Source organism: Odocoileus virginianus, unplaced genomic scaffold (genome assembly GCF_023699985.2).
Source record: "Odocoileus virginianus isolate 20LAN1187 ecotype Illinois unplaced genomic scaffold, Ovbor_1.2 Unplaced_Contig_5, whole genome shotgun sequence".
Lineage (NCBI taxonomy): Eukaryota > Metazoa > Chordata > Mammalia > Artiodactyla > Cervidae > Odocoileus > Odocoileus virginianus.
Window position 1 is genome coordinate 1,298,490 of NW_027224322.1, and position 13,968 is coordinate 1,312,457.

At 57.5% G+C, this 13,968-nt stretch overlaps 1 protein-coding gene across 2 annotated transcripts in view; it reads right to left on the bottom strand.

Moving 5' to 3' along the window:
* Positions 1–13,968, bottom strand: part of HDAC4 (histone deacetylase 4) — a 283,225-nt gene that overhangs the window by 126,756 nt on the left and 142,501 nt on the right. For both annotated transcript variants that reach the window (XM_070463614.1, XM_070463612.1), the window contains exon 3: positions 9,786–9,857. In XM_070463614.1, the coding sequence (XP_070319715.1) occupies positions 9,786–9,857 (72 nt within the window). The remainder of the gene's footprint in view (positions 1–9,785; positions 9,858–13,968) is intronic.

Genomic DNA, 13,968 nt, shown 5'->3' on the forward strand with positions numbered 1-13,968 from the left:
GGTGGGCGGCCTGATCCGCGGCGTGGAGCCCCTGGCTGGGAGAGCGCGGCCCTGCAAGCACCGTCTGGGGTAGGAACGCTGCCCGTGGGATGACACCACAGACACCGTCCAGGATGCAGGCGGCACGCGGGCCCCTCCCGCAGAGACGTCACATCCACGCGGGCTCCATGCAGCCACTCCAGGTCCTCAGCCCCAACCCAGCCCCCTTCCAGTGGGGGCTCTGAGAGCCCCTTTCCAGCACGCCCGTGTCCCACCCCGGCCCTCACGGTCCCCCGCGGGGCGGCTTTGTCCTGGAGCTCCCATCTCGGTTCCGGGCAACTCCACCTTCCCGATGCTCAGAGCCAAGACCCTGGGGCCACCATCCACTCCTCGGCATCGCTCACGGCCTGCCTGCCCCTCAGCAAGTCTCCTACTTCCACACGCAGGGCAGCTTCAGTCTGCCCACTGCGTCCTCGCCAGCTCCCCCCGCCGGCCCACGGTGTAACCTCCACAAGTAAGAGGGATCTCGGCTTTACTCATAAATATGTGTCCCAAGCGCCAAGGGTGCTGACGGACACCTGGGAAGCATGATCACTGTGGAGGGGATGAGCGAGTGGGTGAGTGGGACCAAAGCCGGCCTTGACTGTGGGCCTTTCCAGACCCCGTTATTTCAATCTGCAGAGACCCTTCCCCACGAGAGTCCCCCGTCTTTCCTTGCTTCTCCTCCACAGCACTGGTGACCTTCTAGCAACTGCTCGTGCCCTATACCATCCACCGCCACCAGGTAGGATTTAATGACCGTATTTAGAAATCCTGCGTCTGACAGCTAGAGAACACAACTCTCCTAAAGCACATACTGAAGAGTCATAAACACTGACCATAAAGCAACGCTCAGACAAATTCAGAGGCTTGGTACTCGCTACCCATAATACAATATATTAGAAACAAATAACAAAAAGATGACTTGAAAAACTCTGCACCTCCAGATGAAAAACACTTGTAAATGTGTCCCTTTTTTCAAAGAAAAAAGGAACATCAAAGTTTCCAAAGGCTACAGATTAGCCACTATCAACTAGAACTCGAATCCTACAAGTTGTAATTTACCAAAGCATCTGCACTTGTCTCCAGAGAGAGCTCCATAACCTACCTCAAGAAGAAAGGCCAAAAAGTAAGTGGGCTAAAAGATGTTCAACATAAGAGTTTGGAGCAAGAATATCCACATAACCACAGCCCCCCACCCCCCAAAGCAGAAATAAGAACAGGAATGAAGGGAGGAGAAAATAAATATACACAGGGATCACTAGAGGCAGAAGCTTGTTCTTTGACAGATGACAAAACAGACAAAGCCAGAGCAGACGGACAGGTGCCCTGGATCTCACGACAGCAGCTCTGCATGTGCCCTGTCCCCCAGGAAATACCGGGGTGGGGCGGGGGCGGGGTCAGGGAGAGACCCCAGCAGCAGCAGACGCCGTGGGCACCCCTCGGCAGGCCTCCCCAGGCTGGCCCCGCGGGGCACTCGGGGGGCACCTGCGGGCCTGAAAGGCGTGCCCACCCTTCCCCTCGGGCTCCTGACCCTGCTCCCTGTCCGCTCCCGCCTCGCACAGCCGCCCAAGGATGCTGGTCAGACCCTGGCCCACTGCAGCGCCCCGGGGCTGGCCTGCCAGGGACGCGGGTGCCTGGGGTGTGGACGGCGTGAGTCGTTGTGCGGCTTTTCCTTAAAGGACAGCACTCTGCCCTCCCAGGGGACAAGGCTGAGACGTCACAGCATGCTAAGGGTGAGCGCTTTCCCAACGGACAACGTCAGACGTGGACAAGAGCTCACCTGGCAGAACACACTCCTTCAGACACACGTAAGGGGTTCACAGACTCTGGCCACAACCCACTCATACCCCGCAGCCCCAAGAACAGAACAGAAAAGCTGGTTAAAAAAAAAGAGAGACAAAAAGACGAAACGCGCTCTACCCGCCGATGACGTGCGCACACCCCCTCCCTTCCTGGCACGAGGCAGGCGTCCAGTGCTCAAGTCCTGAGCTGGAACGACGTCGTGTCTTCCGCCTAATAACCACATTCAGACACACCACGAGGACACCAGGTTTCACGCTACAGTTTCTGTACCAGTGAGACCGCAGGCTCACGGCGCCCAGCCCCCACTTTTTCCTGTAAGGCAGACAGACAGCCAGTGGCCCACCTCCCCCCACTGGGCTGAGCGGGCGCGGGCCGCTTCCGTGCCAGGGGCACCTGGGGCCCGAGGCCCTGACCGCCAGCCTCTGGGGCCCGCCTCGCGGAACCGGCCCTCTCGATCCTCACGGCTCCCAGCCCCTCCTCTGGGCCCCCCAGCAAGCTCTTTCCAGCTCCGCGTCTATGGCAACAACCACAATACAAACCTAATGGGGTGGGACAGCTGGTGATAAACATAAATAAGCCAAACAATCCAATTCCACCCAGGAGAGGGGAGGCCTTTATCTTCCTCCCTCCAGCACTGAGCATACTGAGAGGACACAGCTGGGAGCCAGGCCACCGCCAGGCGGGGCAGAGCGGGCCTGGAGGGGCGGCCGTGGGGGGCGCGGGAGGAGGCTTGAGCAGCCAGCCTGGGACAGGGCACCCAGGGTCACGGCGTTAGGGGGTGGTTAAAGATGGCAAACGGAACACCCCTCCAGAGCCCACTAGAGCTGTGTGCATGTTAAAAAAAAAATCAGATACACAATTGCAGCTGAAAGGCAAGCCAGAAAGGACAGGGTTCTAGGAGAAAACACACGCGTGAACAAGGGGGACCACCAGACCAGATACCAGAGACTGAACCCAAGCTTGGGGGCTCAGGAGGGCACTGGGCGCCCCCCAGACCCCTGCGCACCCCCCACAGCGGGGGACTGGAGACTCCTCTTCCGGGAGGGCGAGGGTGCCGTGGGGACAGCACTGCCCGCCAGACGCAGGCGGCCCGGGCCCGCCTCCCAGCCCTGCGGAACACACGCCTGAGCAGGGCAGGGGGCCCCGGCTGCCAGCGCCCAGGAGGGTCCCCGGTCTCCAGGTGCCCTGCCCTGAAGGGGAGCAGACAGGCCAGGAAAGCCGTCATCACAAGGCAGACCCAGACAGACAGACGGCAGGACCCTGCAGGGAACCTGCTGCCCAAGGAGAAGGGAGCCAGCTAGCAGGGCTGTCCCAGAGAGAAGGGCGGCGGTCAGCGCCTAAGACGCCACGCTCCCAGCGCAGGGGCCCGTCTGGGTGCCTGCTCAGGGAACAGATCCACCTGCCACAACGACAACCTGGTGCAGCCAGATAAATAAATGTTTTTAGAAATAGAGAGAGAAGGGTGGCCCCACTGCCTGGTTGTCCCTCAGGGAGGAAGCCGACCTCAGCAGACAAGGGGCCGGGCCTCGGGGCCGGGAGGGAAAGCGCTGCCCAAAGCCAGCAGACCAGCACCTGGTTTGGTGAGACGTGAGTGAAAGTAATGGGAAACACAAGGAGAAAGGACGCAGCAGGAGGAGACACGGGAAGCGGTCCCAGGAGCAGCGGCAGAGCCAGAGGGCGCATGCTCCCTTCTCTGCAGACCCAGCTGGGTCCGCAGGCGACCGGCCCATTCGGAACCGAGGGATCCATAAAAGGCGCGACGGTGCAGACAGCACGGCGGGTGCGGCTCTGCCCCCCTGGGCGTGCAGCTGCAGGCACGCGCTTGGCTCTGCTCTGGGCCCTGGGGACTGACTGTCAAGGCCAAAGGCAGCAAGTAACGGCGGGAGGCGGGAGGAGGGGCTGGATTTAGGTCCGGAGGCAGAAACGCCAGCGCACGCCTGTCTGTCCTCTGGAGACGCCATCCACGGCGCAGAACCCATGGCTTTCTCCCGTGAAGAACCACCGGGAAGGCATCCACTTGCTTGCCTGTAAGCCTCACCATACAGCGTTCTTCCAGCGCAGGGGTGAGGCCTCCAGCGGGAGCAGCCGGCGCTGAGCCCCGAGTCCCTCCTCTCTCGGAAGCTCAGTCCTCAGGCAGGCGGCGGCTCCGGGGAGCACTCCCTCGGCCCGAGCGCTGAGGGCGGCGTGGCTGCTGGTGGTTAAGCTGCAGGGGTTCTCACGGCTGCCGCTCAAAGCCAGACGTGCACCTGTGCTGCCGTCGGCAGGAAGGACCGGACCAGCCGGTGGGTCCGCGACAACCAGAGTCCCCTCTCTGTGGGCAGACCCGTGCGCCAGGCTCGGCGTTAAAGATGGCTACGTGGGCGTGAAACAGTCAGGAGGTCTGGACACAGTGCAGCAGAGAGCAGGCCTGCCTCGGACGTGATTCAAAGAAAAAGACCTAGCAGGTGTGACGCCTCATGCTCAACGTAACTCCGAGCGCTTTGTCATTAGGCTTCTCTACACCGGCTGGTTGTGCTTCATTTTAAACAGCTGTCCTGGGGGACGGGGGCGTCATTAAGGCCTCTGGGCTGGCTGCGGGGGCCGCAGTCATGCTGGAGAAAGCAGCAGAGCTGAGGAGGGGGGCACTGGGACGGGCAGACCCGAGGGTGCCAGTGAGCCGGGGGTCAGCGAACAGAGCAGGATGGGAAGCACTTCATCCCTCCCAGCCACCCGCTCTCTGGGCCCCCGACGCTCTGCCAGGCTGAGAGAGGATGTGCTGGCGGCTCGAGGCCACTTGGCCTCGGGGAGGCAGGCAGATGCCGCCACCTGGGCCCCAGGTGCTGCATCAGCTGAGCCACTATGGCTTCCCTGGTAAAGCGTCTGCCTGCAATGCAGAGACCCAGGTTCGACCCCTGGGTTGGGAAGATCCCCTGGAGAAGGGAATGGCAACCCGCTCCAGTATTCTTGCCTGGGAAATCCCATGGACGGAGGAGCCTGGTGGGCTACAGTCCATGGAATTGCAGAGTCGGACACGACTGAGCGACTGACACAGCTGGGCCAGCCCTGACCCTGCACCGGCTTCCTTACCACGGAGCCCAAAGCAGGAGGGCAGGGGTGGAGCCTCCAGAACCAGGAGGAGGAGGAGAAGAAACGGGACAAAAGACAGCCTGGTTCGTGCCATGTGAGAGGCTGCAAGCAGAGGGGACAGTCCCCTGGCCCGCGGAGAGCAGAGATGAGCAGCGTCAGGATGGACCCAGGACGAGGAAGCCGAAGTCCGCTCTCCCTTCCCACGCTGAGCAGGCGGCAGCCACGGGGGCCCCGAAGCTGGCCATCAGGACTTCACTGGGCCCCATCCCCGCCCCAGGAGCCCAGCCTTACAGGAAAAACACAGAAAGGAGGGGCTGCGGCAAGTACGACCAGTGAGGCTTTGCTGCGGGGATTACGATCCCGGGATGAACCGCTTCCCGTGGGGAAGGCGCCGCGCCAGCAGCTTCCCCCAGGCCACGTGCATCCTCACCTCGGCACCTGCCCCGCCTCTCCTCTCGCCAGAGCAAACTCATGACAGGAACGGCAAGATGTGCCTGGGAGGCATCCTGACTTCCGGCCAGCCTCCAGTGGTCCCTGCTCCAAAACCCGAGGAGAGGGTCAAGCAATTCAACAACCCTTTGACGAGGCGGTAGTCAGACTCTTGGGAAGATTCGGGCTTCTGCGGCTGGAGCCAGACCTCACTTATTCAAAACGGGTTTGGGTAAGTTCTCCAGAGATTCGGTAGTGTCTTCAAGTTTCCATAATTCTCTTTTAAAAAATGACACCCTTGTTACACAGCCTTGAAAGGAAAGCTCGGGAACTCTGATGGAAACGCACGTTTACAGTGAGGGCCACAGTGCCCACAGCGAGGCTCCTGTGTGGTAGGCACCTCGTCCTAGCAGCTGGGCTGGCCCAGAGGTCCCCAGCCTTCTCTGAGAGGCGGCCCCTGCAGGGCGACCCGCCGGCTGACCCTGGGGAAGCCACCTTGCCCCTCGCCTCCGCTGGGGAGCGGGCAATGAGGGCTCAGGGCCCTTGGGAGCCACCACAGCGTGTGCCCAGATGAGCCTCTCGTGGGCCCCCGGGGCTGCTTCCTCCACGTTGCGCCCGGGAACAGGGGCTTCTCCTCCAGCCCCTGCACCCATCCAGGCGCGGAGAGTCTCCACAGTCTGGCTCCGAGGGAGCTCGCCTGCCGGGTCTGCAGCCAGCACCCCACACACGCACCATGAGGCCTCTTTTCTAGATTAAACATGCGCTGCTTTTATAATCAGGAAAAAAGTATGCTACTTTCAAAAACAGATGAAAGTGATTCAGGAATGAAGGATCAAAATACTTGTCGAGTCCCCTGGCACAGCGGGCATGCAAGCTCTCTGCTAGAGGCCCAGCTCTCGCCTCCTCCTCCGCCCTCAAGTCCCATGTCTCTCCCCACCAAACTCTGAGCTTCCTGGGAGCCCACAGGGTGCCCGCCACTCTGCCTGCACCCCAAGTCCCCACCAGGAAGGAAAGGACAACCCCCTGGGAAGGACGAGGTGGTGTCGCCTCGTCCGCAACTATGACATTCCACTTCATCCAAAAAATGAGGAAATACGATGCCAACAGAGATTCCTGGGTCAGGAAGATCCCCTGGAGAAGGGCACGGCCACCCACTCCAGTATTCTTGCCTGGAGAATCCCACGGACAGAGGAGCTTAGAGGGCTACAGTCCATGGGGTTGCAAAATAGTTGGACACAATTGAGCGTGCACACACACACAAACACAGCACAGAACAGTACTGGAGGCGCTGTTAGGACCCAGTGGAAGGCAAATGGTTTTGTTTTCTCCCTTTTATAACAGAACTATTCACAACTAAAACCTTTAAAACAAGGGGAAAAAAATGCAAAAAAGGAGGAAAGGCTTGTTAACATATAAAAAGTTAAGGGGGAAGGTGGAGAAATCAGAAAGAACCCCCAAACAAAGAGCATTTTAGCTTGTGCAGTCTACAATACAAACTTTTCTAGTGAGAGAGAGATTCTTCTAAGAATGATCTCAAGTCTTGAGGAGAGATGGCCCACGAATAGAAGGGATGAATGGCGCTTTTTTTATTTGAAGTAAAACTGTGTTTAAAGAGAACCATTGTCAGAAAGGCTGTCGAGAGGGCTGCCTTTTACAGCCAGGAAGAGACAAGAAATGCACAAGATTGGGGTGGGGAGGGCCACGTGGGCACTTGCCCACTCACGGTAAAAGGCGTACGTTCACGGGAACAAGTTCCTACAGTGACCGCTGGAGCAATTCCTGCAGATTATACAGTTTGTTTTCACACCGCGAGTGTCAAAAGAGTGCTTTAAACTCAACCGTAAGGAAAACGCGCGACAGCAAACTGGGATTGACTTAAAAACACACCAGAAAATGTCTATACTCCCGAATCATGAAAATGTGGCTCTAGGTCACTCCTGGCGGGCCAGAGGTTAAGAATCCGCCTGCCAAAGCAGGGGACGCAGGCTCGGTCGCTGGGTCCCAGAGGAGTCCACGTGCCACGGGGCAGCCGAGCCCGTGGGCCACAACGACCTAGGCTGCGTGCTGCAGCTGCTGAAGCCCGCGCGCCTAGGGCCCGTGCTCTGCAAGGAGAAGCCTCCGCAATGAGAAGCCCGCACACCCCAACTGGGGTAGCCCCTGCTTGCTGCAGCAAAGACCCAGCGCAGCCAAAAATAAATTAATATTCTATGTACATGCGGCTTGACAGAAAATGTCAACACTGATTTTCAAATTATTATATAGGCTGAGATTCCTATTTCTTTGTTGAACGTATTGTACAGTGCTTATATTAATGGTGAGTGTATGCTCGGTCGTGTCTCCTTGGGGCCCCATGGACTGCAGCCCACTGGGCTCCTCTGACCAGGGGATTCTCCAGGCAGGAATACGGGAGTGGGCTGCCATTTCCTTCTCCAGTACGGTGCTTAGAATGACTGAAAACAGAGTTTTAAAGAATGCCCTTCGCTTCAGCAGCTTCTAAGGTGGAGCTCACGGCGACGACTCTGGCCAGCGTGTGGCACGGGCGCCCCTCCTCCCGCAGACAGATGCTCACAGCGCCTCTTCTCTGAGTTTCAGAGCCACGCTGCACACACCGACCCGTGGGGTCACCAGCGAGCACAGGTCATCCTCTCTGACCTGGAGGTGTGGGGCTACGGCTCCCGTACCCTGGGGCCCCCTCCCCGACACGCCATCTCTTGAGTGGGGGCCTTCCCCGAAAGAAAGAAAGAGAAGGGGGGTAGCAGACCACAGGGGCTGTGCTGGGATCACAGCTGGCACCGCCACGGCCATGCTTCCACGCCGTCTTCAGCATCCGGCCGCCAGACATTTACCCAGGGGCCACCAGAAATCAGACTCAGGCCTGGTCTCTGTGAGAATCCTGCAGAGACGACGTGATCACCCCGTCCAGGACTGAAACCAAGACGCACCTTGCTTGAAGTCACGCAGTTGGTGGGTCCCCAGGATTCCAGGCACCCGCCCCATCCCCATCCAGAACTGTGGTCCATGTTTGTACACGGAGCTGGGAGGCCCGCACGAAGTCTCCACCAGCAGGATGTGCTTCTCAAGCCGTGAGGCGCATGGGAAGCCGCCCACTTTCTGGCTCACTTGGGAACCACCTTTTCACAGTCTATCAAGCTACTGAAACCCCTTCCACCCACACCTGGGCAAGCGTCAGGAAACTGCCTGGAGAGGCCCGAGCTACGCAAGGACTCGGGGTTTAAACCAGAGGCGCCCTGGCCAGACAGACTCGGGGAAAGGGAAAAAGCGGCCCTGCTGACTCTGCGGGGCTCAGACAGGACAGAGGAGCATCGCCAGCTGCTGGTTTCTGCCCTCCCCCTCGCTGCCCCGGCATCCTGGGTGAATAAGAAGACCTGCTGGACAGGTGGGCGCTAGCCCGGGGCCACGGCACCTTTGAGGAGCACCGCAGACAAACAGCCCGAGCTGCGTGTCTGGGGAGATGCCAGAGACAGTGCTTGGCAGGCCTCCGAGAGTTGCTAAGAAAGAAAGGAGTCTCTCCTTCGACACTTTCAGCTCAGGCCTCGACTTCTTTCTAGCTGGATGGGGAAGGTGTGGCCACAGGCGGTGCGGCTGGGGGCCGGGGCAGAGGCGGAGGTCCGCATGCCCCTCCTTGTCCCAGCCGGCCCTGCCCACACAGACAGCAGGCACAGTGGGCGCAGGCAGGCTGGCATCCAGGAGTGCCATGGAGCGTAAACCACAGAGACGGGGGCCTTGCCTTCAGGACACGGCCAAGCCAGGCCCGGCAGTGCTGACCTCAAAACGCTGACAGTGGCTCCCTTACATCCACCCCAGGCTTTCATGGGGTCTGTTTTATTCTCAGTAAGGCCAAGGGGCCCGAGAGGAATGGATCTAGTCTCTGAGCTGAAATCCCGGAGGATACCAGATGGAGGGTAAACATTTTACAAGAAGGAGAAAGAAAAGCATCCATAGCCGTGTAGATAAGGAAAACACTGCCCAGGGCATGGCATGCAGAAGCAACACACAGGGAATGAGAAATTCCTGATCACAGCCGACTCTTTTTGCTAATTACAGAAGGAGAACTGCTTCGAGAAACATCTAGGACACTTTTCACCGGAGCCTGGGGCCCTGGACCCAGTGAGACCTGCCCCGCGGTGACCCCAGCTCAAGGGCAGGGCTCCTTCCTTCAAGGCCTGGAATTAGACCCCAGATGAGCAGTTCTCGTCTTTGGGAAGAACACACCCTGTTGGAGCTCAGGACACAGAGGACCTGGCACTCTCTGCCACTTAAGTAGCATCAAGCTGCGCCCATTTCACATCCAAAACCGGTACCCTATTTTACCCCAGGAAAGAACACCTGCCCTCCTTGGACCTGAGACCCCACCCCTTTCTCTCCACACCCCCCCAGGACGGTGGAGCCCCAGACAGCCCTTCGGGGGCGCCCAGTGTCCAGTAGGGCTGGGGGAGTGGACTTACCAGTGCTGGGCATGTGGTTCACGCGGGCAGGGTTGAGCAGCTCCACCGGCTGGTCTCGGCCAGAAAGTCCATCTGGAGGACAGAGAAAGCATTTGGCTTCAGAAACTGCTCGCGATTCAATGGAAGCATTTCACACGCGGAGTCTGCAAGGAGCCCTTCCCTGCAGACAATGAGAATGCATGTGTCCTTCTCACTTTTAAAGGAGACGGGTTCTATTTTGATTTGGGGAACTTCAGAAGAAGAAAAGACCCCATGCACAACAACCCAACCAGCTCGCATCTCCAACAGAGCAAACACCAGTTTCTGGCCTGCGGGTGTCTGGCCGAGCCGTCGTGGGTTCCTCCTGTTCAACAGCCAGCTGATAGGCACGGAGCGTTTCTGGAGCGACCAAGAGCAGTAGGACAGTACACCCAGAAGAGAGGCTTACCGTCTTCCCAGGCACAGCCCAGGGGCCCGGGGGCCACAGAGTCACAGCCCCGAGGCCCCGGTGAGAGCACACAGGCTGCTCCCGCTCTCGGGACAGGCAAGGGAACTAAGACTCGCAAACCCGCTCCCGGGAAAACACCGGGCCAGGCTCCTACAGCCAGAGGGACCGTTTCCTACGAGTTTACCTTTCGACTGTGTTCTGACTGCAAAGGTGGCAGAACTGGAACCACACTTGCCCCTCACTCGGCACAGGCTGCCATCAGACCACGTTCTCTCACACATGAGAAGGAAACGCTGGGAAGACTTCCAGGAATCACACTTGGGATGTAAAATTAGCTTCAACAATGGGTGTGAACGCCTGCGGTAATCATCATCACAGACGCTGGCGTGTGGTCACTCTAGCTACTGACTTTGGGAGAAATCACTGGTTTCCCAGAGCAGCCATCGGCTCCCTCGGGCCAGCTTACAAACTGGGGCAAAAGCAAGTAACAGCAGGTCTACCGACTCGGTACCAAAGCCCTGCTTTTCACCCCAAATGGATGTCACTTCATGGCCTCCAAGTGCATTATCCCATGACCCTGGTGTGTCTTTGGAGACGCTCAAAATCCAAGGACAAACACAACGACCCTGAGGAGACCCCACAGGGTTTCCCGAGTCCTGCAGACCCTCCTGAGGATGCAGGGAGGCCTCTGCGGCATCATGGGCCTGGAGCTCTCTGCTCAGAGCGTGGCGGACCCCACACACGAGCTGACGTTCAGCCTGCCCGCCCAAATCAGGGACAGGGACTGCTGGGCTCCATTCCCGGGCTGGACCAGCCTGTGCTTCACACACTGCAAGTCCAAGCCCCACACGGACATCCTCCCAGCCCTGTTGAGTGAGGTCAGGCAGGAAAGCTGCACGGGAAGAATGTTCCACCTCGGCGTGAGGGCAGACGAAGTGTCCTGCCTCTTCGGAGGCATCACCGTGTAAAACCCGCTGAAGGCCGACTCCGCCGAGGGGCCGTCGGGGCTGGAGCACAGGTGAAGCCGGGAGAGCCCGCGGGGCCGGGCACACGGCCCACCTCTCCCGGCTCCTCCACAGACCACCGTCAGCTGAACGCCACCAGCAAACTCCGTGTTCCTCACTCCGAAAGGGGGATCTCAGAGGCCCAGATGTGAGAGGTCTCCTCACAGAAGGCAGCAGACAGGACGGCAGGGGGCAGGACCTGAATCAAGGCGGGACCTCAAGATGAGGCCACGGGGAGGACAAACGCACCAGGCCTCCTCTCCCCACCCCGAAATGCCTGCCGGCGGCTCCGGAAGCCCAAGGCTGCCAGTCCAGGGCGTACGGCCCTGCACAGGAGGACTCCTAATGTCACAGGGCGGCGACCCAGGCTGAGAACATGGAGGCGAACTGGGCCCTCTCCAGCCCCTGGTGGATTCAGACCCAAACGCAAAGGGAAGATGCATCAGGCCCACGGACAGGGGCGGCAGTGCCCAGTGTGGGCACGCGTGCTCAGCAGGCACACGACTGTGTCAGGCACGGAAGTCAGCCCCGGGGACGTCACTCTGTGTCACCTCGGTGACCAGAGCCAGTGACGAGTACTCCCGAGGGCCTCACAAATCCAGGTCCCGGTCTCAGGGCTCACAGATCCTCACAATGGACTGCAGCACGCCAGGCCTCCCTGTCCATCACCAACTCCCGGAGTCCACCCAAACTCCGAGTCGGTGATGCCATCCAACCATCTCATCCTCTGTCGTCTCCTTCTCCTCCTGCCTTCAATCTTTCCCAGCATCAGGGTCTTTCCAATGAGTCAGCTCTTCACATCAGGTGGCCAAAGTATTGGAGCTTCAGCTTCAGCATCTGTCCTTCCAATGAACACTCAGGACTGGTTTCAGAGAGCGTAGCTTTCTTCTTTAAAGTCACATGTATCAGTCTTTTTTTTACAGCTTTTCCTTTTTGTGTCAGGTTTAAGAAGCTCTTCCTCACATGGAGGTTGCAAAGATTCTTTACCTTACTGCCAACTGAAAGTGTTGTCGTTTTTCCATTTTGTGTGTAAATCTCATCTCTCTAGTATTGATTTTGTATATGGTATAAAGTACGTCTTTTTTTTTTTTTCCTATGAGAACAGCCAAATGTCCCATTACCATTATTAAGAAGCCTTACTTTGAGAACCTATCGGCAACACGGCTTCTGTTACAAGCCAAACTTCTCTCCTTTAGGCCAACTTGTTTATACCCGTGCCAATAATCACACTAGCAGCCATAACTTGACACCAGGTCTTACCACCCGACCAGGTGGGAGCCTCTGCCTTCTGCAGAATCACCCTGGGCGGTACTGGGCCTTAACCACAGAAATCTAAGAATCAGTTAAGTCACAAAGAAAGAAAAAGACAGAGGTAGGGAGACAGAGAAAGAACGGAGGGCATTGTTTTTTTCAAACTAAAATGTCTCTTATTGATCCGTACATGACTCATATGCCTCCTCCCCCCACAAAAAAAAGGCATCGAGGTCTCTTCCCCAGTGCTCCCCTCGGCCCCCGACTCAACACCCCACAACAGTGGCGGCTGGAGCGGAGGAACAGGGCGAGGGGGTGCTCACGCAGATGGAGCCAGGCCCAGACTCCCGGGGCCCCGTTCCACACGTCCAACTGCAAGGCAGAGCTGGGGCGCTGGCGGCCTCCCCGTCCTCCTGTGAAGAAGGGGAGGAGGAGACCTCGGGCGATGAAGAGCCTTTCCCTCAGCCTGAGGACAGAGCCTGCTGCCTCCTGATGGGCCTAGAGCTGGGACCCCCTTGGTGCCCCGTGTGAAGGGCAGTGGGGGGACGGGACACGCACTGCGAGGGGCTGGGAAGAGAGAGAACCGGGGAGGGAGGGAAGAAGAAGAATAAGAACCCTGACTGGGACCGCATCGTGACCAGACTTCAGGAGCAGAGAATCTTGGCAGTACCATGTCTCCCAACCCGTGAACATGGAGCATCACTTCATCTCATTTCTCTCAAAACAGTTCTAGACTTTTGAGGGCAGAGATCTTGAACATCTTTAGATTTATTGCCAGACACTCGATACTTGAAGTAAAATATTATGTAACCCATGGACTATAGCCCACCAGGCTCCTCCATCCATGGGATTCTTCAGGCAAGAGTACTGGAGTGGGTTGCCATTTCCTTCTCCACGGGATCTTCCCCACCCAGGGATCGAATTCAGGTCTCCTGTATTACAGGCAGATGCTTTACCCTCAGAGCCACGATAGAAACCCCAAAATATTATGTATAGTACTTTAAATTTTAATTGCTATTTGCTGGTATATAGAAACACAATCAATGTTTATACGGTAGCTTTGCACTATAGCAGCTTGCTAATCAACCCACATTCATTCTAATCATTCACCTGAAGTTATTTTGAACTTTTTACACACAGAACGACGTCACTTCTGATAATGACTGCTTGGTCTTCCTTTCCAGCCCTGAAGCTTTTTAATGTGTTTTTCTCACCTTATTCTACTGCTCAGATTAGGGTACATCATGGAACAGAAATAGTGAAACGGAACACCCTTGTCTGGCTTGCCATCTTACTGGGAATGTTTGCCACTATTTCACCAGCAAGTAGAACATTTGTTGTCGGTTTCTGACATAAGTTATTAGTTTAAGGAAGTTCCCTTCTATTTCTACTTTGCAAAGACTACTTTAAAATCACGTGTGTGTGCTTAACTTTATTAAGCTTTTCTGTATCAATTCATGCAGTTAAATAATTTCCCTTTTCATCTGATAATTTCCTTTTC